General features: G+C 44.4%; 1 protein-coding gene across 1 annotated transcript in view; it reads left to right on the top strand.

The window, feature by feature from the left end:
• The window catches only part of MYO7A (myosin VIIA), a 181,337-nt gene that overhangs the window by 46,734 nt on the left and 108,906 nt on the right, over positions 1 to 25,697 (top strand). The window contains exons 3-6 of the mRNA XM_081197518.1: positions 15,181 to 15,294; positions 16,921 to 17,073; positions 23,416 to 23,600; positions 24,939 to 25,060. Of these exons, the coding sequence (XP_081053644.1) occupies positions 15,181 to 15,294; positions 16,921 to 17,073; positions 23,416 to 23,600; positions 24,939 to 25,060 (574 nt within the window). The remainder of the gene's footprint in view (positions 1 to 15,180; positions 15,295 to 16,920; positions 17,074 to 23,415; positions 23,601 to 24,938; positions 25,061 to 25,697) is intronic.

The following is a 25,697-nucleotide window of genomic DNA, read 5'->3' as shown; positions in this document are numbered from 1 at the left end:
CAAGTAATTTGCGCCCCCTAACCCGTGGATTTGCGCCCCCTAACCCTAACCCCCAGATGTTGCGGCCGGTGCGGCCGCCCCCCCCCCCTGCACCCCCACGCTACGCCACTGTCTCCAGGTAGAGTAGGGATCGCCCCCTCTCTGAAATCCCGGAGAGCCCCTGCCAGTCAGTGTGGGCAATACTGAGGTAGACCCAAGGGCCTGGCTCAATATAAAACAGTTTCTTAAAACCAGAGTCCTTTCTGTTGGGGATAATTAAGACTGAAATTCCCAGGTGTCAAAAAAGGTTATTTATGTATTCCACAACTGCAGCCCATGTTTTGTTAGCACAAAAATGGAAAACGAGCAAAGTCCCAACTAAAGAAGAATGGCAACTTAAGTTAACAAAATATGCGTAGCTTGCAGACTTAACATATAGAATAAGAGAATGAGAAGAACATACATTCAGAGAAGACTGGAAAATGTTTACTGAATATATGGGTGAAAATTGTGTTCCACTTAAATACTCTGGTAGCATTAAGATAAATTCAACAGTGTAAATAAGTCTTGATGGATGTAACAATGGAATACTGAACGGTTTAGTTCATGTAAATTATGCAGGGATGTGTGGTATGCAAAGAGGGATGCGGGTGGCGCTGTGGGTTAAACCACAGAGCCTAGGGCTTGCCGATCAGAAGGTCGGCGGTTCAAATCCCCGCGACGGGGTGAGCTCCCGTTGCTCGGTCCCTGATCCTGCCAACCTAGCAGCTCGAAAGCACGTCAAAGTGCAAGTAGATAAATAGGTACCGCTCCGGCGGGAAGGTAAACGGCGTTTCCATGTGTTGCTCTGGTTTGCCAGAAGCAGCTTACTCATGCTGGCCACATGACCCGGAAGCTGTATGCCGGCTAGTAAAGCGAGATGAGCGCTGCAACCCCAGAGTCGGCCACGACTGGACCTAATGGTCAGGGGTCTCTTTACTTTTTTTAATGGTATGCAAAATGAACCACGGAAAGAGAAGAAGGGAAGTCATTGATTTAAGGTTGTCTATTAATAAAAAGTGTGTGTATATGTATATGTGTATGTATATGTATAATATATGTGTGTGTGTGTGTGTGTGTGTGTGTGTATACACACACACACACACACAGTGGTACCTCGGGTTAAGTACTTAATTTGTTCCAGAGGTCTGTTCTTAACTTGAAACTGTTCTTAACCTGAAGCACCACTTTAGCTAATGGGGCCTCCTGCTGCTGCCGTGCCTCTGGAGCACAATTTCTGCTCTTATCCTGAAGCAAAGTTCTTAACCCGAGGTACTATTTCTGGGTTAGCGGAGTCTGTAACCTGAAGCATATGTAACCCAGGTACCACTATATATGAATTAAACCCCTTGTTTGTTTGTGCTTTAAGAACAGCTACTCAGGGACAGAGGATTTCTGTATTTTTCTTCCTTGTCCTAGCAGGTTTCTTAGGGACCAAAGTGGTGAGCAAGGAGGTTGCTGTATTATTTAAAGGCTGAGTTTGCGGCTCTCCTTTCAATAGGGACAGTATCCGCTTACAACGCCTGACCATCTGAAGCTGGTGTTGCCCTGAGACACGAGAACAGTAATTCCCAAACTGCAAGCCGTGATGAGAGATTTACCATGGTACTGTTAGAAATAAACTTTCTTGTGAGCCCAAAGGATCCACGCGTAGGGGAGCCTGCTAGATGCCTCTTTGTTTGATTGACTGATCTACCCATGCCTCCTTCCAGTTAGTTTTTTCTGGGGGCAGCCATGTTTCTACATCATCCAATCGCTGCTGATAACAGAAAGGCAAAACTTCCAAGCCTCACAGGAGTCTACCCTTCACACAAAACATGCTACTTTTGCAACCTTTGACATCCCACCCATCTCAATTTCAGTTTCAGTTTCTCATTTCCCCTCTCTTAAGTTCCGCTCTCCACATTTCCACTAATACAGTGGTCCCTCAGGTTAAGAACTTAATTCGTTCTGGAGGTCCGTTCTTAACCTGAAACTGTTCTTAACCTGAAGCACCACTTTAGCTAATGGGGCCTCCTGCTGCCGCTGGAGCACGGTTTTTGTTCTCATCCTGAAGCAAAGTTCTTAACCCGAGGTACTATTTCTGGGTGTGCTGAGTCTGTAACCTGAAGCGTCTGTAACCCTAGGTACCACTGTACACTCAAATTTTGTAAGGAGTTTTACTCAATATACACACACAGGACAGTAATAAACAAAAAACAGATTAAGACATGTGTCAATATACCATGTGTCTTTAAGTTGCATTTTAAACTGTATTCTAACTTATATTTTAATCAACTGTTGTTGTTGTTGTTTTTTTAAATTTTTTTTTACTGTATTTATATTCAGTGCTAGCTGCCCTGAGTCCAGTCTTGGCCGGGGAGGGTGGGGTATAAATAAAATTATTATTATTATTATTATTATTATTATTATTATTATTATTATTAATAATACTACTACTATATAGGTTTGTCTAAATGAAAAGGCTTTTAGCAAGCACCGAAAAGAGTACAATGGTACCTCGGAAGTCAAACGGAATCCGTTCTGGTAGTCCGTTCGACTTCCAAAACGTTTCTGCAGCCAATCGGAACCTGTGTAGGACGTCCAGGTTCCAAAGAACGTTTGCAAACTGGAACAATCACTTCTGGGTTTGTGGCGTTTGGGAGCCAAAACGTTCGACTGGCGAGGCGTTCGGCTTTCAAGGTACAACTGCACAGTGAAAATGCCTGCCTGGTGTCAACAGGCAGGGAGATTTCCAAAGTGTGGGTGCTCCAACACTAAAAGATAGATTTCTTACAGCTTTGGAATGAGGGTTATGTGGCACCTTTAACAGTGCCAGTTCTGCAAACCAAAGCAGCTGAGTCGGAAAATTTGGGGGAAGACAATCTTGCAGGTAAACCAGCCCCAAGTTTCTATCACTTTGTTTTTTTTGTTTTCATTATTAAAGGTAAAGTAAAGGTAAAGGGACCCCTGACCATTAGGTCCAGTCGTGACCGACTCTTGGGTTGTGGCGCTCATCTTGCTTTATTGGCCGAGGGAGCCGGCGTACAGCTTCCGGGTCATGTGGCCGGCATGACTAAGCTGCTTCTGGTGAACCAGAGCAGCGCATGGAAACGCCGTTTACCTTCCCGCTGGAACGGTACCTATTTATCTACTTGCACTTGGACGTGCTTTCGAACTGCTAGGTTGGCAGGAGCAGGGACCGAGCAACGGGAGCTCACCCCATTGCGGGGATTCGAACCACCGGCCTTCTGATCGGCAAGCCCTAGGCTCTGTGGTTTAACCCACAGCACCACCCGCGTCCCTGTTTTCATTATTACACTCTGTAAAATATGTTTTCAATGTTTTCCACACCGCCCTGAGATCTCTCGATAAAAGCCAGTATATAAATTGAATGAAGAAGAAGAAGAAGAAGAAGAAGAAGAAGAAGAAGAAGAAGAAGAAGAAGAAGAAGAAGAAGAAATGAACATATGTGTGTGTGCATGGTGCTGAGAACACTAAAGTTGCAGGTTCAATCCCCATATAGGACAGCTGCATACACCTGGACTAGATGATCATCAGGTTCCCTTCCAGCCCTACAATTCTATGGTTCTCTGGGTGTGTTTATGGGTCTGCCTGCACACTGTCTCGCCAGAGTTGAACATGCCCTGGTTGTCTCCCACTTGGACTACTGCAATGCGCTCTGTGTGGGGCTACCTTTGAAGGGGGCTCAGAAACCACAACTAATCCAGAATGCAGCCGCTAGAGTGGTGACTGGGAGTGGCCGCCGAGACCACATAACACTGGTCTTGAAAGACCTGCATTGGCTCCCAGTACATTTCTGGGCACAATTCAAAGTGTTGGTGCTGACCTTTAAAGCCCTAAATGGCCTCAGCCCAGTATACCTGAAGGAGCGTCTCCACCCCCATCGTTCTGTCCAGACACTGAGGTCCAGCGCCGAGGGCCTTCTGGCAGTTCCCTCACTACGAGAAGTGAAGTTACAAGGAACCAGGCAGAGGGGAATAATAATAATAATAATAATAATAATAATAATAATAATAATAATAATAATAATAATAATAATAATAATACAGTGGTACCTTGGTTCTCAAAAGCCGAAAACCTGGGAGTCAGTGTTCCGGTTTTCGAACGATTTTCGGAAGCCAAACGTCCGATGCAGCTGTCAGCTATTGTTTCTGGGGCGCCTGCACCAATCAGAAGCCACGCCTTGGTTTTCAAACAATTTGGAAGTCAAACGGACTTCCAGAATGGATTAAGTTCGAGAACCAAGGTACCACTGTATTTGGTGCTTTTGTTTTTGCTATTTATTTTGTGTTTTTGTTTTTGAGGCTTCTTCGGTTAATCTGTTTTTGTGACTGTGTGGAACCCAGTTCAGCTACTGATTGATAGATTGTGTGACTGTGGAAATAGTTAAAAGCCCTCCATCCAAACAATGACTATCATCAATGCAGGGAAGGGGGGGGGGAATGCAATTTTAATTTTTATCATCTACAATCCTGCCTTATTTGTTTTATAATACAGTACAGTGGATCCTCGGGTTACATTACCTTCGCGTAACGTAATTTTGGGGTTGTGAACGCGGCAAACCCGGAAGTGGGTTTGCCACTCTCGCGCTTCGCGCATGCGCAGAGGCGCTCTGTGACGCTGTGTGTGTGCACAGAAGCGGTTCTTCAGTTACAAAATTTTCAGGATACGGCCGGGCCTCCGGAACGGATCCCGTTCATAACCGGAGGTACCACTGTACATTGATCATTGCTTTCATTTTATGGATCAATGGTCTCATTAGATAATAAAATCCATGTTAAATTGCTGTTTTAGGGGTTGTTTTTAAAAGTCTGGAACGGATTAATCCGTTTTGCATTACTTCTGATGGGGAAACGCGGCTTGGTTTTGGAATGCTTTGGTTTTGGAATGGATTTCCGGAACGGATTAAATTTGAGAACCAAGGTACCACTGTAATAATAATAATAATAATAATAATAATAATAATAATAATAATAATATATGATACACTTTCTAGCCAGGCAGCAACACTTGAGCTCTAAAGCAGGGTCATTGAGGAGTGTTGCTAGAGGGGAGATGGCATAGCCAGAGGAGAGTTCAAAGGGCCACATAGAGAAGCCTGGAGGGCCACATTGGCTTTTTAGGGCCTCATTTCCCCCTACACCTGTTATACACGCTGATCAGGGAGCAGATCCCTCTGGGACTTACTTCTGAGTAAACATGCACAATATAGCTCTGCCAATCATCAGGCACTTTCTGAAGTCACCATAACGTGTCGTTTCCCTTCTTGGGTCTATCCTGCAACTCCATCCACTTAGTAGGTATTAACTGTTCAGGATGCCTCACGCTCAATTATTTAAAATTCCGTTGCTATGGTTCCGCAGCCCGGCGACGGGGTTTAAGGCGTCCGCAGATGGCCTTTGGTTTTGAGTTCCCATTTGTGCTTTGGTTAACTTGGTGCTCGGAGGTATTAGGTTAATTAAAAGCCATGTGTTACACGGGGGAACTGACTTACATTTGTGGATTAATAAGTACCCGAGAGAGCTGTTGAAAGGCACGCAGCTTCGTGGAGCCTCTTCTTGGAATAAGGGGAGCTGGGAACTCTGGAAGAGAAGAGCCCCCCCTTTTTTTACACCCACCTCCCTCAGATATGAATTTCTAGCCTCTTCCAGAGCTGGAGCCTGAGATCCAGTGTGGATTTCCCTCGGAGGCAGTGCTGAAACTGCAGTGGACTTGGGGAAATACTATTTAAACAACAAAGAATGTGCGCAGGATCTCATCTGTCCCAGCAAGGAGGCAGCTTGTGACTGAGAAGAGTAAGCCGGAACCTCACAGACGGGGAGAAAAATAGGAGTTGCCGTCTCAGAGAACTATGTTGCTGCTTCTCCAGATAAAGGAATTCGTCTAAGTCTCAAAGAAAGGAAAGAGAGAGAGTTAAGAGCAACCTCCGTGGAATGCCAGCAAGGCTGAATCCACCATGTTCCCAGGCTACGGCAACCCAGCTGTCCACGAACGGGACCAGAAAAAATGGGCCCTCATCCGCAATGTCAACCAAGTTCTGAAAGCCACTACGCTCCTATCGGTAAGAAACATGCACACCAGCTCTTTGGTCTGCGTTGCAGGCTGCAATCTTGCTTATTTATTTCATAAAACTTCTACACCGCTCGGCCGTCAAAAGACCTCGGAAGCGATGAAATTATCGTTAACCATCGTTTAAGACTTAAGAAAAGCTTAAAGTCACAATGGGCTGAAATTAAAACTCACACCAGCTTTCTGAGCATCTGGCTTCACCAAGCAAAAATGAATTTAGCAGGCATTGAAAAGCGTACATTTATGGTGTCTATCAATAGGCAGGGAGTTCCAAAGGTGTGCTGCCCGCACTAAAAGATCGATTGCCTATAAATGTGGAATGGGTGTTATGTGGCACATGTAATAGTGCCAGCTCTGCCAATCAGAGCTACTGAGTGGGCGCATTTAGGGGAAAGGTGATCTCATAGGCAAACGGGTCCCAGGTGGTTAAATACTAATAGTAACGCCTTAGACTTTGTGATAGGAATTTTGAGGTCTTAGATATATGGTAATGTTCATAACCGCACGTACATAGATCAGCACCCACCTGAAGCCATTTTGATTCCTAAACTGAGCAAATGTTTTCTCTGCATGGTCAAAGTGGGAAACCTCTCCATTGTCTCTTTCCTCACAAATCCTGTCTTAAGGGCACATTTAAGATATGAATAGGGTGTGAGCCTGTGACCTGGCCCAGGAACTAAGTATTTATCACTACAGAAGAATGGCCAGGCTACCCAGGAAATCCAATCAAGTAACCTGCCAGACAGGAGATAAACAACGACAGGAGAAAACAATATTCAAATTTCTGTTTTAGATTGCCTTTTCTGTGATGTAGGTGTGATGTATCTGAGGGGTGGTCTTAGGTTACACCCCTTCTGTGATGTATGTATGATGTTTCTGGGGGTGGTCTTGATCTACAGGGTGGGAATTTCAAAAGTCTTTATAAGGCTTTGCACGCCATTTTTCTGGGTTCCTCCTCTCCTGCGGGTGAGGGGAGCACCCTGTTGCAACAGATCAATAAAGATCAGGTTTACTAGCTGCTTTGCTTCTCAATATTCTCTGGTTGGCCTCTGTTATTTTCTCCTACCAATAGGGAACCTACATAAGGACTCTATATGGGCTCTTGGATATCCCATAAGGGAAAAGGGCAATTTTTGTTTACAACAACTTCACCTGGTAGCAAATCGACAACCCTCACCAGTGTCAGCAATCGTGCTGCAGCATTCTGCACTAACTGCAGCTTCCGGTTCTCCGTAGAAGGCTCCACATAGTTGGACCTTTGTTGTGTCCTGATTTTCTGACCACCTTGGAAAGATGAGCCTGGCCGATTTTAGAGTCCAAAGATTTTAGAGTTGTTTGGGAGGAAGGAGCACAGCGGTTTGGGGCAGGGCTGGCGAATCTTCTTCCTGTCGTGGGAGACCTTGGGGGGTGGGCAGCTACAAGCCAGTGGTGCGGGGGCCAAAGGGGAGGCTTTGCATCATATGCTTCATTCATTCTTCGGCTGTGGCACCTAGTTCTGAAACACCTTCCCTCCCCCCCCTCAAAAATTTTATTGGTTTTCCACATTTTTAGACAAACAAACACAAATCATAAATGAACTTGATCCGATATTAATTTCATAGTTAAATGACTTCCTCAAATTCCCTTGACTGAATTTCATTATGTATCATTGTAACGGTTTTCCAAAATAATATCTCATAAAATTTACTTAATCCTCTTAACATCTTTGTCTCTTTTCATCTTAACTTTAAACATATTGTTTTATAATTTCACATATTCAAAGCCTTAGCCTAACTATTATTTCGCAAGTATTTCTATTTAGCATATTTAGATAAATAGTCTTTGAATTTCATCCATTCCTCCTGGTACTCCTCCTCCTTCTGGTTGTGGATTCTTCTGGTCAGGTCGGCTAGCTCCGAAAAGTCCATCATCTTCATCTGCCATTCCTCCACTGTTGGTATTTCTTGTGTTTTCCAATTCTTGGCTAATAAAATTCGAGCTGCAGTTGTGGCATATGAAAACAATCTAACATCTTTTTTGGGCAATTCCAGACCTATTATTCCAAGAAGAAAGGCCTCTGGTTTCTTAACAAATGTGTATTTCAGCATTTTTTTCAGCTCATTGCCTTCCCTTGAGAGGTCTGCTTGGGCCCTCTCAGCATTTCAAAGGTTTTCAACGATAGCTCTTTTTAAGCAAATGCTTGATGGTCAACTTCTCCTTGTGTTGATTGTTTTGGAAAGCTGCTGCTTCGCTATGGTTTTATGTAAATGTTGCTGTTATTGCTAGTACTTTTTTATTATTTATTAAAAACCAAAGTACTAGTATTCACAAATTGATGAAAAGTGCTGCAAACGTCAGCACAATACAGTGGTATCTCGGGTTACGTACGCTTCAGGTTACATACGCTTCAGGTTACAGACTCCGCTAACCCAGAAATAGTGCTTCAGGTTAAGAATTTTGCTTCAGGATGAGAACAGAAACCGTGCTCCAGCGGCAGCAGGAGGCCCCATTAGCTAAAGTGGTGCTTCAGGTTAAGAACAGTTTCAGGTTAAGTACGGACCTCCAGAACGAATTAAGTACTTAACCTGAGGTACCACTGTATGGTTAAAAGAGGTACTGGTATACCAACAAAAGAACAATGGCAAGGGAAACTTATGGAATATACAGAACTGGCAAAACTAACAGAAAATTACATGAAAAGGACAACAAAGACTTTAAAAGAGAATGGGAACCATTGGCAACATGTATGAAGAGGCAACATAAAGAAATGGACTCATTGGCAGTGTTTGAGTAAACAATCGCAACAAAAAATACGACTATATGTATTGAGAAAATTTTGGGGAAACAATACGCAGGGTGAACAATATGGAAATAAAACAAAACGGGAGTATGGGGAAAGTCCAGGGGAGAAGGGTCAAAATATGAAAAATAGATATATTGTTAGACGGAGAAATATTGTTGGAAGAAGTGTACATGGAAAATCAATTAAAATTATTTTTTTAAAAAAACAAAGAGGTGCTGGTATTCTCCAAAGGTTGCCAATTCTTGGGATGGTCAATGGGAACTCACCCCGTCGCGGGGATTCGAACCACCGACCTTCTGATCGGCAAGCCCAAGAGGCTCAGTGGTTTATACCACAGCGCCATCCGCATCCCATACTGGGCTATAGAGACAAATAGTCTTAGTAGCTCCTACATTTCCATAAAAGGCATTCCAGTGATTTTCATATCCCTCTGGGCTTTGGCAGTATAGTGATTTACTGTGGTAATATGTCGACATTACTTTCATGGGCTGGTTGGATGCACATGAATGGTTGGAGGCACCAACTGGGGAACCCCCAAGGGAAGAAGGCTCAGAGCCCAGGGATTGATGGTGGGACAACTATGAGTGGTCAGAGGGAGAAGAGGGCTTTAAAGGTCAGCACCAACACTTTGAATTGTGCTAGGAAACGTACTGGGATTATAACAATGCATGCTTGTATATTTGGTAGGCGAGGCTGCTTGCGGATGCTTTTTAGATCTCTTATGCCCTGCCCCATGTCAATTCTTCCGGTTTATGCTAATTTTCAAGAGGATATATTCTCTCATCAATAACACACCGCTTTACCCTGGCTTTTGGCACTTGAGACGTTCCTTTTCGCCTTATTTCTGCAATTTTAAGTGCTGTGTTTTAACTGGGACCTTGGGGTGAGGGTGGAGTGATAAATTCTAATAATAGAAATAAAAATGACAACAATTATTGCCAGTCCTGCTCTAAAATAGGATGCGTGCTTTTTTAAAAAAGCATTTTTTTGTGTTTGTCGTCTTTTTAAAGGGGTGTTGCAAAACCTTTAGAGATTTTCTTTGTGGAGCAGTGTCTAAACCACCTAAAGAAGGGGTCAGCAAACTTTTTCAGCAGGGGGCCGGTCCACTGTCCCTCAGACCTTTTTGGGGGCCGGTCTATATTTTGAAGGGGAAAAAATGAACTAATTCCTATGCCCCACACATAACCCAGAGATTCATTTTAAATAAAAGCACACGTTCTACTCATGTATAAACACCAGACAGGCCCCACAAATAACCCAGAGATGCATTTTAAATAAAAGGACACATTCTACTCATGTAAAAACACATTGATTCTCGGACCGTCCGTGGGCTGGATTTAGAAGGTGATGGGGCCAGATCTGTCCCCCGGGCCTTAGGTTGCCTACCCATGACCTAAAGAAATAAACAATCTGGGTGGGGTCTGGGAGGCGGAGCTCTTGGCACCAGAGGGCGGGGCCTATAGCGGACCTGGGAGGTGGGCTGGGGCTTAGACCTCCCTTCATTCTCCTCCATCCTTCTTGTTGTGTCCTTCCCTTTTCCGAGATCAGCGTCACTCTCTCTGCCCATCCAGCCGGCTCTCCTTTTCAAATCCTCTCCAGAGAGGACGTGAGGACATGATCTCTCCCTTTGGTTCCGCACACTCCTTGCTGAGTAGAGAGTCATGGGACAAGGACAAGACCATGCTGCTCTTTTGACCTCTGGTGACAGATAAGAAGGGATTGGTTCAGAAAAGACTGCAGATAATGGGGAAGAAAGCAATTCAGAACTGATGACAGTTTTAGATTTAAGGGAAGACCTTTGACATGGCAGCAACAGAAGATCCCAGCTGAGTGACAGGAGCACCCTATGACGGCAATTAATTTTTGCAGGAAGGTCTATATCTATATATTATTAATGTATTTAATTCCCTATACGGGTCGCTTCCTAGAAAACATCTTGAGGTGATTTGACGGTAAATACCTCAGCAGTAAAAATAAGTAAAACACACATTTCATGTTGAATTTTTTTTAAAAAAATTGGGCAGTAGCACCTTAAAGGTAAAGGTAAAGGGACCCCTGACCATTAGGTCCAGTCATGACCGACTCTGGGGTTGTGGCGCTCATCTTGCTTTATTGGCCAAGGGAGCCAGTGTACAGCTTCCGGGTCATGTGGCCGGCATGACTAAGCCGCTTCTGGCGAAACAGAGCAGCGCACGGAAACGCCGTTTACCTTCCCGCCAGAGCGGTTCCTATTTATCTACTTGCACTTTGACGTGCTTAGACCAACTAAGTTTGTTCTGGGTATGAGCTTTCGTGTGCCTGCACACTTCTTCAGATACACTGAAATAGAAGTCACCAGACCCTTATATATAGTGGGAGGGTTTTTCTCGGGAGGGTAGTAGGAGATGGGTGATTGACTCAATGGGTATGGTAAACCTGTTGATGACTGTTTGTTGTTTAGTCATTTAGTTGTGTCCGACTCTTCGTGACCCCATGGACCAGAGCACGCCAGGGCCTCCTGTCTTCCACTGCCTCCCACAGTTTGGTCAAACTCATGCTGGTAGCTTCAAAAACACTGTCCAACCATCTCGTCCTCTGTCGTCCCCTTCTCCTTGTGCCCTCCATCTTTCCCAACATCAGGGTCTTTTCCAGGGAGTCTTCTCTTCTCATGAGGTGGCCAAAGTACTGGAGCCTCAGCTTCAGGATCTGTCCTTCCAGTGAGCACTCAGGGCTGATTTCCTTCAGAATGGATAGATTTAATCTTCTTGCAGTCCATGGGACTCTCAAGAGTCTCCTCCAGCACCATAATTCAAAAGCATCAATTCTTCGGCGATCAGCCTTCTTTGTCGTCCAGCTCTCACTTCCATACATCACTACTGGGAAAACCATAGCTTTAACTATACGGACCTTTGTCAGCAAGGTGATGTCTCTGCTTTTTAAGATGCTGTCTAGGTTTGTCATTGCTTTTCTCCCAAGAAGCAGGCGTCTTTTAATTTCAAGACTGTTGTCACCATCTGCAGTGATCATGGAACCCAAGACAGTAAAATCTCTCACTGCCTCCATTTCTTCCCCTTATATTTGCCAGGAGGTGATGGGACGATTGCTAATGACCGCAATTAGTCCTACAGGAAAAAGCAAGGGATAGTATGCAGATGGCCAAAAATAGCTTTAGCATGTGTAATGAGACAAGAATCCAATATCTCTATTCAGACCAGATCTCTCCATAGTTTTCTGTTTAGTAATAAGTTGTAATTCAGCAACTTTTCTTTCAAGTCTATTCCTGAAATTCTTTTGTAATAAGACAGCTGCTTTGATATCTTGTACTGAATGTCCTGGGAGACTGAAGTGTTCTCCTACTGGTTTCTCTGTCTTGTGATTCCTATGTCAGATTTATGTCAATTTATCCTTTGGCATAGGGTTTGGCCTGTTTGTCCAATGTGGAGAGTTGAAGGGCACTGTTGGCATTTTAATAATAATAATAATAATAATAATAATAATAATAATAATAATAATAATAATAATAATAATAATATTTAAACCCTGCCCTTCCCGGTTCAGAAAACCAGGCTTAGGGTGGCTAACAACAAATTTAAAACACAATTGATGCAACAACAAAAAAACAGCATAAAATACAGTATAAAACGTGAATAACAATAAATTCAGAATTCAGAATTTCATGGCACATTTCATGAGTGATCTTTTCCGGTCTGCATCTGTATTGGAATTGGTTTTTTAGATGTTCTAATTGTTTTATATTTTGTGTGTGTTGCCACCGTGGGCCCCTTCCGGAGGATGAGCAGGATATAAATTGAATAAGAAATTTGATTTCTTTCCTTCGTTAGATTCCTAACCCACCTTTCTTCCAAGGAGCTCAAGGAAGCGTCATACCTGGATTTCCCCATTCCTCACAACAGTCCTGTGAGGTAGGCTAGGCTGAGAGACAGTAACTGGCCCTAAGTCCCTCAGCTTCATGGCTGAGGGGGGATTTGAAGCCAGCTCCTCCAAGTCTTAGTCCAGCACTACTTCACCATTTCACATCCACTGCAGATACAGATTCAGATTTTTAAAAGCAGGCTTCCACTTTTCAGCTTGTTGCTGAAAAGACAATAGAGATGTAACGTGAAATATACCTGCACGTTTAGTGTGTTCATTTAGAATCTAGTGCCATTGTTGCTGTTGTTGTTGTTGTTTAGTCGTGTCCAACTCTTCGTGACCCCATGGACCAGAGCACACCAGGCACTCCTGTCTTCCACTGCCTCCCGCAGTTTGGTCAAACTCATGTTTGTAGCTTCGAGAACACTGTCCCACCATCTCGTCCTGTCGTCCTCTTCTCCTTGTGCCCTCCATCTTTCCCAACATCAGGGTCTTCTCCAGGGAGTCTTCTCTTCTCATGAGGTGGCCAAAGTCTTGGAGCCTCAGCTTCACGATCTGTGCGTCCAGTGAGCACTCAGGGCAGATTTCCTTCAGAATGGAGAGGTTGGACCTTCTTGCAGTCCATGGGACTCTCAGGAGTCTCCTCCAGCACCATAATTCAAAAGCATCATTTCTTCGGCAATCAGCCTTCTTTATGGTCCAGCTCTCACTTCCATACATCACTACTGGGAAAACCATGGCTTTAACTATACGGACCTTTGTTGGCAAGGTGATGTCTCTGCTTTTTAAGATGCTGTCTAGGTTTCTCATTGTTGTTGTTACAGAGTCATATAAAGTAATATCATAAACTGAAGCCGTAGAACAAATGTATTTCATTTTTTAAAAAACTCATTTTTATTAATTTTCCAATAAAAACAATTAAAAACATTCAATTAATATATCCAATCATAATAATCCAATTAAAAAAAACAAAAAACCCACAAAATTATAATCCAAATTATAATTATTGATTTTTCGGAGCTCCCCACAATCTGGACCTCTGAAGCATATCTCCACATCTCAGTCCTGCCTCTCCTCGTCATTTCCATTTTTTCAGAACAAATGTGTTTCAAAACTGTAAATTAATTTTAATTCATCTTTAATCCTCAAACGTCCAGCACGGAGCCTGTTCAATAGCGCTGCCTCAGCCTGCATGGAAAGAGCATTTTTATTTCAGATTATAAACCAGAGACACAATAAATTCGAAAAAAGAAAAGAAAAAATCCAGCAATTTTTTTGGGATTTGCTAGCAATTGCTTTGTTAGCTTTCCACTAAGCTGGAAACAGTGTCTCTTTGCAATTCCTGTTTAGTGTACAAGGGTCAAACTCATGCATCTCCTCCTTGAAATTCTAGGTACGTGGAGAGTTCATGCATCACAAGAGCAGCAAGAGAAATGTGTGTTTGATATCTCTCTTCTGACCGTGTTTGGTGCCTTCAGTGTACAGCTTTTGTCATATGCTAAAGACTCACCTATTATTATTATTATTATTATTATTATTATTATTATTATTATTATTATTGAATTTTCTGTTTTACAAATTAAAACACTCACTTTTACAACCTTAAAATATCAATGACTTCCCTTCTTCTCTTTCCATGGCTCATTTTACATATCATAAATCCCTGCATATTTTACATAAGCTAAACCATTCAGTATTCCGGCATTATTAATCCATCATAGAATAGAATCATAGAATCATAGAGTTGGAAGAGACCACAAGGGCCATCGAGTCCCACCCCCTGCCAAGCAGGAAACACCATCAGAGCATTCCTGACATATGGTTGTCAAGCCTCTGCTTAAAGACCTCCAAAAAAGGAGACTCCACCACACTCCTTGGCAGCAAATTCCACTGTCAAACAGCTCTTACTGTCAGGAAGTTCTTCCTAATGTTTAGGTGGAATCTTCTTTCTTGTAGTTTGGATCCATTGCTCCGTGCCCGCTTCTCTGGAGCAGCAGAAAACAACCTTTCTCCCTCCTCTATGTGACATCCTTTAATATATTTGAACATGGCTATCATATCACCCCTTAACCTCCTCTTCTCCAGGCTAAACATGCCCAGCTCCCTTAGCTTATTTACACTGTAGCTTATTTACACTGTTGAATTTATCTTAATGCTGCCAATGTTTTCAGCCTGTACACAATTATTTACAAACGTTATTATAATAACGTTTTATTCAACGTTATTTGAATTATTCAATTATTCAACAAACGTTTTCCAATCTTCTCTAAACGTATGTTCTTCTTGTTCTCTTATTCTATATGTTAAATGTGCAAGCTGAGCATATTCTGTCAGCTTAAGCTCCTATTATTATTATTATTAAAGTTATTACCACTTCACCTGCAGTCCTGCTCTCCTTTGCTTGTTTTCCATCACATTTCCTCAAAAATTAAATTTCCCCTTGTGTTTCCTTCCAGGGAGATTATGTATGGATGGACCTGAAGACCGGGCGGGAATTTGATGTTCCCATCGGAGCAGTGGTCAAGCTATGTGATTCTGGGCAGATCCAGGTTCTAGACGATGAAGGAAATGTATGTAAGATGGAAATGGAAATCGACAGTCTTATTCTGGCTGTGTCTTCCTCCTAGGTCTGCCGTGAGAGATCTCCATTTCATATTGAGGAACACGAGTGCTTAAGCAGACTCCATTTGCAACCGGATGTTCAGCTAATATTACCGTATTTTTCGCTCTATAAGACGCACCAGACCACAAGACGCACCTAGTGTTTGGAGGAGGAAAACAAGAAAAAAAATATTCTGAATCTCAGAAGCCAGAACAGCAAGAGGGATCGCTGCGCAGTGAAAGCAGCAATCCCTCTTGCTGTTCTGGCTTCTGGGATAGCTGCGCAGCCTGCATTCGCTCCATAAGACGCACACACATTTCCCCTTACTTTTTAGGAGGGAAAAAGTGAGTCTTATAGAGCAAAAAATATGGTATTTTATTAAATCCACTTGCAAATTGCTTCCCTGCCATCTTTAAGTGTCCTGTTGGAAGTGCAACCGCAGGGATCATTCAGTTTGTAACTTGGGGGTTAATTCTGTTCTCAGTCAATTACCCAGTACTGTGTGTGTGTGTGTTGGAAATGTTGCTTAACAACCAGGCATGAAGATTACAGAGGCGGCATTTTTTCATCTCCGCCAAGCTAAGTAGTTGGCTCCTTACCTCTCTCACCCTGACCTAGCAACTGTGATCCACACGGCAGTCACCTCCAGACTGGATTATTGTAACTCGCTCTATGTGGGGCTGCCCTTGAGACTGACCCAGAAACTCCAGCGGGTGCAGAATGCCACAGCGAGACTCCTCACGGGGTCCTCGCTACGGGATCACATTCACCCGGTGCTATACCAGCTGCGCTGGCTCCTGGTGGAGTACAGGATCAGGTTTAAGATGCTGGTTTAAACCTTTAAAGCCCTATACGGCCTAGGACCCTCGTACCTACAGGACCGCCTCTCCTGGTATGTCCCACGGAGGACCTTACAGTCTTCAAACCAAAACATCTTGGAGGTCCCGGGCCACAGAGAAGTTAGGCTGGCCTCAACCAGAGCCAGGGCTTTTTCGGCTGTGGCTCCGATCTGGTGGAACGCTCTGTCACAAGAGACTAGGGCCCTGCGGGACTTGACATCTTTCCGCAGGGCCTGCAAGACAGAGCTGTTCCACCAGGCCTTTGGCCAAGGCACAGCCTGACCCCCTCCTTTGGTAATTCTTCACAGAACTCTAGCCCAATGGTTGCCATCAATTTGAGTTGAACTGATTTTATAATGAATTGATTTTAGAATGCTGTATTATTTTACTGTTGTTAGCCGCTCTGAGCCCAGCTTTGGCTGGGGAGGGCGGGATATAAATAAATTATTATTATTATTATTATTATTATTATTATTATTATTATTATTAGCAAGTGCTCCAATTGGCTGTGCAATTGCAAGGAAGCTTCTCCTCCGCTTCTTTAGCAGAACACCTTCCTCCTCAAATTATACGCTCTTTTTGTTCACTTTGCTCAGTAAAGCCTCGCCAGGGCATTCCTCCCTGGGCTCGGCTTGCGTGATCTAACTGGCCCCGCAAACCTCTGCAAATGCTGTTACACCTGATCACGCTGTCAGCTTTTTCTTGTCTCTTTCTAACTGCCGGCACACTCTGCTCTTCCCCCTGCCCTTTTGCAGGAGCACTGGATATCCCCCCAGAATGCCAGCCACATCAAACCTATGCACCCCACCTCCATCCATGGGGTGGAGGACATGATCCGTCTGGGAGACCTGAACGAGGCAGGCATCCTCCGCAACCTGCTCATCCGCTACCGGGAACACCTGATTTACGTGAGTGTCGCAATTGGTCATGCCTCCCTTTTGCTCCCTGTGTCTGTCCCAGACTCATCCCCTCTTAATCAGACTTTACTTGCAGGAAATCATAACAACAACAACAATTTATTCATTTATTTGTTCTGTTAATATCCCACCCTTCCTCCCAAAGGGAGCCCAGGGTGCCGAACTCACCCATAACAATCCTTACCACCACCATTTTAAAAAGCATTCTGTTGTTGTTTAGTAGTTTAGTCGTGTCCGACTCTTCGTGACCCCCTGGACCAGAGCACACCAGGCACTCCTGTCTTCCACTGCCTCCCGCAGTTTGGTCAGACTCATGTTAGTAGCTTCAGGAACACTATCCAACCATCTCGTCCTCTGTCGTCCCCTTCTCCTTGTGCCAACATCTTTCCCAACATCAGGGTCTTTTCCAGGGAGTCTTCTCTTCTCATGAGGTGGCCAAAGTATTGGAGCCTCAGCTTCAGGATCTGTCCTTCCAGTGAGCACTCAGGCCTGATTTCCTTCAGAATGGAGAGGTTTGATCTTCTTGCAGTCCATGGGACTCTCAAGAGTCTCCTCCAGCACCAGAATTCAAAAGCATTAAAAAAGCATTCTAAAGACAGTTAAAAGCAGTGTCTACAATGATGATTTCAGAGCTGCCAGGGGACAGTATTATTAAATTATTAAATCCCTCCTGGAAGTTCCATGATGGGGGAGACAGACACAACCCACTGGGGTTACACAAACAGAGGCCTGCCACTGAAAACTGTGGGAATGTTGAGGAAAGTAGGAGAGGATATATTGATTCAGTATTATCCCCCCTCAACTCACGCTAGTGAGCAAGCAGCAGAGCACACTGAGCATCGCTGGAAGCAAGTTGATGGATTCGTTAGAATCATTTAAGCTAAGCAATGCAGTCTGGCTTGTTCCTGGTAAGGTTCCCCTTTTATTTCCCAATAATAATAATAATAATAATAATTTTTTTTATTTATACCCCGCCCTCCCCTGCCAGAGCCAGGCTCAGGGTGGCTAACACCAGTAAAATTACAATGAAACCCCCCCCCAAACCAATTTAAAATACAGGTGTAATAACACAACAATCTTGATTGAAAGTAAGAGTAAAGTTCACTTACATTCAGTCCACAGTAGTACTCCGAAGGCAGGCTTTATCTTTACATTTGTAGAGAAAAGGAGTCTGAGCCCAAGCCTCAGACTTTCTATCTTGTGGCTTCAATCCTCTGATAGATGAGCCATGTGTTGCTGGCTAAGAGCCAGCAGAGAGCAAGAGAGCAAAAAAGGCAAAAGGAGGAAGATGGCTGCGTGACTAGCCCTTTTATAGGGTCTGCTAGGATCACGCCCATCTACCTGGTCACAGACAGAGTGAGGATGCTCCAGAGCAGGTATGACAGGACGTCCTCCTGGCTAGAGCAACATTCCCCTGCATGTCCACTCTAGGAAACAGGAAATGTTCTTTTTGACTGCTACAGTGATGATACATCCCCAAAAAGGCCCTGCCACGGGCCAACCTTTTAAAAAAGTGTCCCCATTTAAGATGGACTGTGCATATTCCATAGACCAATAGGCCCATTCAGCGCTTTACACGATCGTGGAAATCCGTACAACAGGCTTGTACGGTAGGCTAAAATTGGCTCAGTGTAATAATAATAATAATAATAATAATAATAATAATAATAATAATAATAATTTATTTATACCCCACCCTTCCTGGTTCAGGAGACCGTGCTCAGGCCGGCTAACAACAAATTTAAAACACTTAATTGATGTTACAAAGAAACCAGCATAAAATACGGTATAAAGCGTAAATAGCAATAAAATCAAAAATCAATTTAGGGGGGAAATTCATCCAATAAACATTAGCTGATCACCAGGGCTAGCTGGCTAAATTAGTCCCACTTGGGCCAGCGAGGAGACCAGGGGAGGATTAGCTGTGGGATCCCAGAGCGGCTAATCTTCATAAAAAGGGGAGAGGGAGGGAAGGAAGAGGAACAAAGGATCAAGCAAGGTTCAAATTGAAAGTGTAGGATCTAAAGGGCGAGGACACTGCTCCCAGGGAGCCACAGAATTTTAGAGCTGGAAGGGGCACCAAAGGCCATCTATTCCAACCCCCTGCAATGCAGAAATCTCAACTGAAGCTTCTATGACAGATGGCCAGCCAACCTCTGCTCACAGTCATGGGCCTGCTTTTGGGGAGGCAGCCGGGGTGGTGGACATGTGCTGAGAGCACATGGCTGGGGTGGGAGAGTGAGAGAGCCTTCCTCTCTCCCCATACCCTAATGCAACGAACCCCCATCATCCAGCCCGGGCACTGAGGTCCAGCGCCGAGGGCCTTCTGGTGGTTCCCTCGCTGCAAGAAGTGAGGTTACAGGGAATCAGACAGAGGGCATTCTCGGTGGTGGCGCCCACCCTGTGGAATGCCCTCCCAGCAGATGTCAAGGCAATAAACAACTATTTTACCTTTAAAAGACAACTGAAGGCGGCCCTGTTTAGGGAAGTTTTTAATGTCTGACACTGTATTGTTTTTAATGTTCAGTTGGAAGCCGCCCAGAGTGACTGGGAAAACCCAGCCAGATGGGCAGGATATAAATAATAAATTATTATTAGGGATGCGGGTGGCGCTGTGGGTTAAACCACAGAGCCTAGGACTTGCTGATCAGAAGGTTGGTGGTTCAAATCCCCGCGACGGGTGAGCTCCCCTTGTTTGGTGCCAGTTCCTGCCCATCTAGCAGTTTGAAAGCACATCAAAGTGCAAGTAGATAAATAGGTACCGCTCCGGCGGGAAGGTAAACGGCGTTTCCGTGCGCTGCTCTGGTTCGCCAGAAGCGGCTTAATCATGCTGGCCACATGACCCGGAAGCTGTACGCCGGCTCCCTTGGCCAGTAAAGCGAGATGAGCGCCACAACCCCAGAGTCGGTCACGACTGGACCTAATGGTCAGGGGTCCCTTTACCTTTACCCTATTATATTATTATTATCTTGTATGTGTGAGAAACAACCCCATGCTCTTCTACTGCTAACTCCTGTCTCTGCTTAGAATTTAAATTTGCATTTGGGGGGGTGAAGGAAGAGAAGAGGCAGCCACATCTTGGTGTGACCACAGGCATCTGAGCACTCTGGCCTCGGCGCAGCGCATTAACTTTTCATTAAGTGCATGAAACACTGTCCTGGATATCTGTCTCTTCGTAGGAGGTTCACCCTGAAGCAGCAATGAATTTTTCATCAGATTAGCAACCCTAGGCTCCTTGATGGTTCTTACTTAATCGCTCCCCCATCCCCAAGACCCATACACTTCGGCCTTCTTAAGCAATGAGTTCCAATGGACAACTCGTCAGCATCCCATTTGAGGGGGCAGCTGTCTAGCTGTGTCTGTCAAAGGAGTGGAGCTGTCCAGAAGGACGTTTGATGAAGAGGTAAATCTATAGGGCGCTGTTGCATCAGCAACTGCCATGCATCAAACGTTGGAGGCGTCGCAATGGCAGCAAATCAGCTCTTGGGCTAAGTTTAAGGAGCTGTTTTTGGTGAACACAGCCCTACACGGCCTGGGGACCTGTGTCACTGGACACGCGTGGCGCTGTGGTCTAAACCACTGAGCCTCTTGGGCTTGCTGATCAGAAGGTTGGCGGTTCGAATCCCCGCAACGGGGTGAGCTCCCGCTGCTCTGTCCCAGCTCCTGCCAACCTAGCAGTTCGAAAGCACACCAGTGCAAGTAGATAAATAGGTACCACTCCAGCGGGAAAGTAAACGGCGTTTCCATGTGCTCTGGTTTCCGTCACGGTGTCCCGTTGCGCCAGAAGCAGTTTAGTCCTGCTGGCCACATGACCTGGAAAGCTGTCTGTGGACAAACGCCGGCTCCCTTGGCCTGAAAGTGAGATGAGTGCCGCAACCCCATAATCACCTTTGACTGGACTTAACCATCCAGGGTTTTACCTACCTATCTTACCTTTACACAGCCTGAGAGACTGGGGTACCTAAAAGATTGACTTGGCCCTTATTTACCCAACCGACCACTGTGCTCTGCAAACAAAGGATTCCAGACCATCTTATCATCTTATCATGAAGCCTATTCAGCACAGTATAGGAGTTGGGCAGCTCTCCTTTGGAACTCCTTTCCCCATGAATGTTAGGCAGGCACTGGCTCTGTTGTCTTTTTTGGTGTTTGCTGAAGGCCTTCCTCTTCCAACCAAAATTTGTAATTTACTAAGCAAAAAAAGGTTCTGTCAAGTCTAATATCTGCATAAATCCTATTCCCAGTAGAAAAAAGACTGTCACAGAACCGAGAAATTGCACAAAAGAAATGAAATACCATGAAAATCCCTGAAACGAGAAGTAATCGACTAGAAATATTATCTTATGGAAATAGACTAAATAGTAAAAATCAAAAAGTTTAAGGAAAAATTAGAAAAACCTAAAATTGAACAAAGCCTTAACGGGATGCCCGCTACAAACCTCGTTTCACTGAACTATTCAGTTTCCTCAGAAGGAAATAGAAAAATCATAAACTTTAAATGACCAAAAATTTAAAAAAAGGGGGTAGAACTCCCAAAAATTCTGAAGTATTATAATCCTAGTTCTACCTAGGTGAAGCAAAGCGCAGCAATAAAGGATTGAGGACTCAAAGGTACAGTTTCTAATACTGAATTTACAAAAAAAAAGGTTTGAAAAACTGAATGGCAAGTTTTAGATAAAGCCCAGCTTAAAAGAAGCAAAGCACAGTTGAGGACTCAGCTGTGAAAATTCTAGTGCTGCCTTTACAAAAAGGTTTAAAAAACCTAAATGGCACAAATTCAAAGAAAGGAATACAAGATAAGCTGCTTTAGATTTTAAACAAACTCAAGACTGATTTGGGCATTGATCTAAGATGCCATCTCCATGTCCCCTGATTCTTTGCCCGCTTCCGATCCTGGCAGCTGGCAGACCATGCCAGTCAAACTCATGCCCCAAGTGAGGTTGATGGGGCAGGTTACAATCGCAACAGTGTCATAGATTTCTTGTGCCGTATGTTTCAGTTTGTGGTTTATGCCTCTTAGAAAATCACATGCTCAACCGTGGGACAGCGTAGGGCATCCTTTTCCTCTTCCCTCCTCCCCCTCCTTTCCTCGGATGTCTTTGACTTTGACAAAGAGTTTTGTGATCTGCTGATAACAGACAACATGTTTCCCCCTCTGCCTCTGCTTTTTCAAATTTTAGACCAACTGCGGCGGGAGGGTAAGTCTAACTAGCCAAACCGCTGAGCCATCCCATTTTCATACACGCCAAACAAAAAAGCCTTGTCATCTCACTGTGACCTGCTTGGTCATTCATTGATATCCATCTGTCTGTATTTGCTTTATAAACTCATTTGTTTAAACCTCATCCGCCATTGGCTTGCTGTGCGGCTGTGAGGCTTTGCTAACAACAAGGAACTGGCAGCAAACTGTGTCTAAACGAGGGAGAAGACCGGTATTGGGAGTTGTGGTGATTTGTTTCTTAATATTCACGTTCTGGTGAAACGAGCATCGCCAAAAGCTTTGCCTAACTGCCCGTGCATGACACCATTTTTTGCATGTACAGAAACAATGGCGCTGAGTAATGATGTGATTTTGTTGTTTCGTTCCTTCTGCAAACCATAGAAAATTGGAGGGGCCTTTGCTCCTCACTGATGTGCTCATATAATGTGTCTCAGCAAGGAATTTCACCTCCAGCATCTATAGAGATTAGAAAATGCCTTCCTGCAAAGTCATTGTGGAGTCCAGTACACTCAAAATAGCAATTTTCTGTTGAATCCATCTCAATTTTAAATCTCAATAAACATTTCATATGGATTCCAAAGCAATTTTCCATTGCTTAGGTTGTAGAACATATTCTAATTCCCTGAACTATTTAAGTCGTTCAACTTCTATTTACCTGCTCCCAATAAACATTTATAAACAATAGTAACAGGTTTGGTTTTCTGTGAAGATCCAATAATTCCTTCCAGTAATTTAGGGCACATGGAGGCAAACAAATAATGTGTATGAAAAAGTGGACATTCGTTAGAGTATACCACTGAATAAATTAAGAATATTAGAAGAAAGTGTGCGTACAACTGCATATTATCAACGACAGTAAGACATAAAATGCATTTTATTAGGGAAAGTTGCTTGCAAAAGTGTGCGTGTTTTAATGCAAAATCACATACAGGCACATGAGGGCTTTTTTTATAAAAAAAATGCAAACTGCTGCAGAAATCTAGGGATTTCATTTAATGGCTAGAAAACCGAGAAGCAGAGAAAAACTGAAATTGACCGATTCGTCCACCCCTATCTGACGCAGCTGTTCTTATGTTTTTATCCTTGTATGAACAAGTCTTTCCTCTTTCCAGACCTACACCGGCTCAATATTGGTGGCTGTGAATCCTTACCAGCTGCTTCCGATCTACTCACCGGAACAGATCCGCCTCTACACCAACAAAAAAATTGGAGAGATGCCCCCGCACATTTTCGCCATCGCAGACAACTGCTACTTTAACATGCAGAGGAACAACAAAGATCAGTGTTGCATTATAAGGTGAGTGGACGGATTTCACAGGTGCGTGGCTGTCAAAGGCTCCATCTCTTTGCTTTGAAGGAGCTGTGGCTTCTTATAAGTCAGGAGTTTGAGCCGCTGGTCCACTTTACCCAGGACTAACGCCCAGGCCAAGGGTCTTTCCTCCCAGCTTTGCTAGCAGAGATACTTACTGGAGATTTTGGCAACAGACTCTTGGTTCTGGCAAAAGCAAGGAGCTTGTTTCGGGAGAAAATTCCCTTTGGCGTCCAGTCTGAAGGCTCACACTAAATTCCCCCATGGCTCCTAGAAGCTGTCTTTCACATCCCCCTGAGTCTGGGACATAGCTGTCAACTTTTCCCTTTTCTTGCGAGGAATCCTATTGGGAATAAGGGAATTTCTCTTAAAAAAAGGGAAACGTTGACAGCTATGGTCTGGGACAGGGCTGGATATAGGTTTGATGAGGCCCTAAGCTACTCAAGGTAACGGGACCCTTTATATGTCCAGTTGTCCTTTGTCAACAACCAATTGTCGCTGTTTTTTGTGTTGAATATATGGTAATTTATGGACCTAATAGGTATCGAAAACCATTTGCACATGTTGCCATGCAACCAGTACATGCGGAATGTAGGCACCCTATATATAGAAAGGAGCAACAGTGATATTTTAGGGAGCAAGCTAGCAGGCGGGGCCCATGACTTACATCATAGGAGCCTACACAACACAAAACACTCTTATTGTGTGTAAGTTTTATTTTATTTGTTTTTTATCTTATATTTTGGAAATGTAAGGTAAAGGTAAAGGGACCCCTGACCATTAGGTCCAGTTGTGACCGACTCTGGGGTTGCGGCACTCATCTCGCTTTATTGGCCGAGGGAGCCGGCGTACAGCATGTGGCCAGCATGACTAAGCCGCTTCTGGAGAACCAGAGCAGCGCACGGAAACGCCGTTTACCTTCCCACCGGAGCGGTACCTATTTATCTACTTGCACCTTTTGGCGTGCTTTTAAACTGCTAGATTGGCAGTAGCAGGGACTGAGCAACGGGAGCTCACCCCGTCGCAGATATTCGAACCGCTGACCTTCTGATTGGCAAGCCCTAGGCTCTGTGGTTTAACCCACAGCGCCACCCGTGTCCCACTTTGGAAATGCACATCCAGGGTTTTTTCCCTTTAATTTTTTTGGGGGCCCCAAGAGAGTGGGGCCCTAAGCTATAGCTTGTTTAGCTTATACGTAAATCTGGCACTGCTCTGGGATCATGGAGAACGACAGAAGTGAGGAAATTGGGGGCAGAGAAGCTTTACTGTCCTTCGTGTTGACGAGATTTGGCCGTGTGGTTACACCCAATTTTGTTGTTGTTGCAGCGGTGAGTCGGGCGCAGGGAAGACAGAAAGCACCAAACTGATTTTGCAGTTCCTGGCTGCAATCAGCGGGCAGCACTCTTGGATCGAACAGCAAGTTCTGGAAGCCAATCCCATCCTAGAAGGCAAGTTCATAAACGTGGAGAGGGATGCTTCTTTGTAATGTGCTGTTGACACCCCAATCACCGGGTGCTGCAAGATTCCAGGGGTTCCAGGCACTTGCCCAGGGTTCAGTTTCTCCAGAATGAGGGGCATTGGAGACTGTGGTATATTTAGGATATTTATTGTTGTTGTTCAGTCGTTTAGTTGTGTCTGACTCTTTGTGACCCCATGGACCAGAGCACACCAGGCACTTCTGTCTTCCACTGCCTCCCACAGTTTGGTCAAACTCATGCTGGTAGCTTCGAGAAGACTGTTCCGCCATCTCGTCCTCTGTCGTCCCCTTCTCCTTCTGCCCTCCATCTTTCCCAACATCAGGGTCTTTTGCAGGGGGTCCTCTCTTCTCATGAGGTGGATAAAGTATTGGAGTCTCAGCTTCAGGATCTGTCCTTCCAGTGAGCACTCAGGGCCGATTTCCTTCAGAATGGAGAGGTTTGATCTTCTTGCAGTCCATGGGACTCTCAAGAGTCTCCTCCAGCACCATAATTCAAAAGCATCAATTCTTCGGCAATCAGCCTTCTTTATGGTCCAGCTCTCACTTCCATACATCACTACTGGGAAAACCATGGCTTTAACTATACGGACCTTTGTCGGCAAGGTGAT

Source organism: Podarcis bocagei, assembly GCF_964188305.1.
Source record: "Podarcis bocagei genome assembly, chromosome: 6".
Taxonomy (NCBI): domain Eukaryota; kingdom Metazoa; phylum Chordata; class Lepidosauria; order Squamata; family Lacertidae; genus Podarcis; species Podarcis bocagei.
This window is presented reverse-complemented; position numbering and strand designations above follow the sequence as displayed.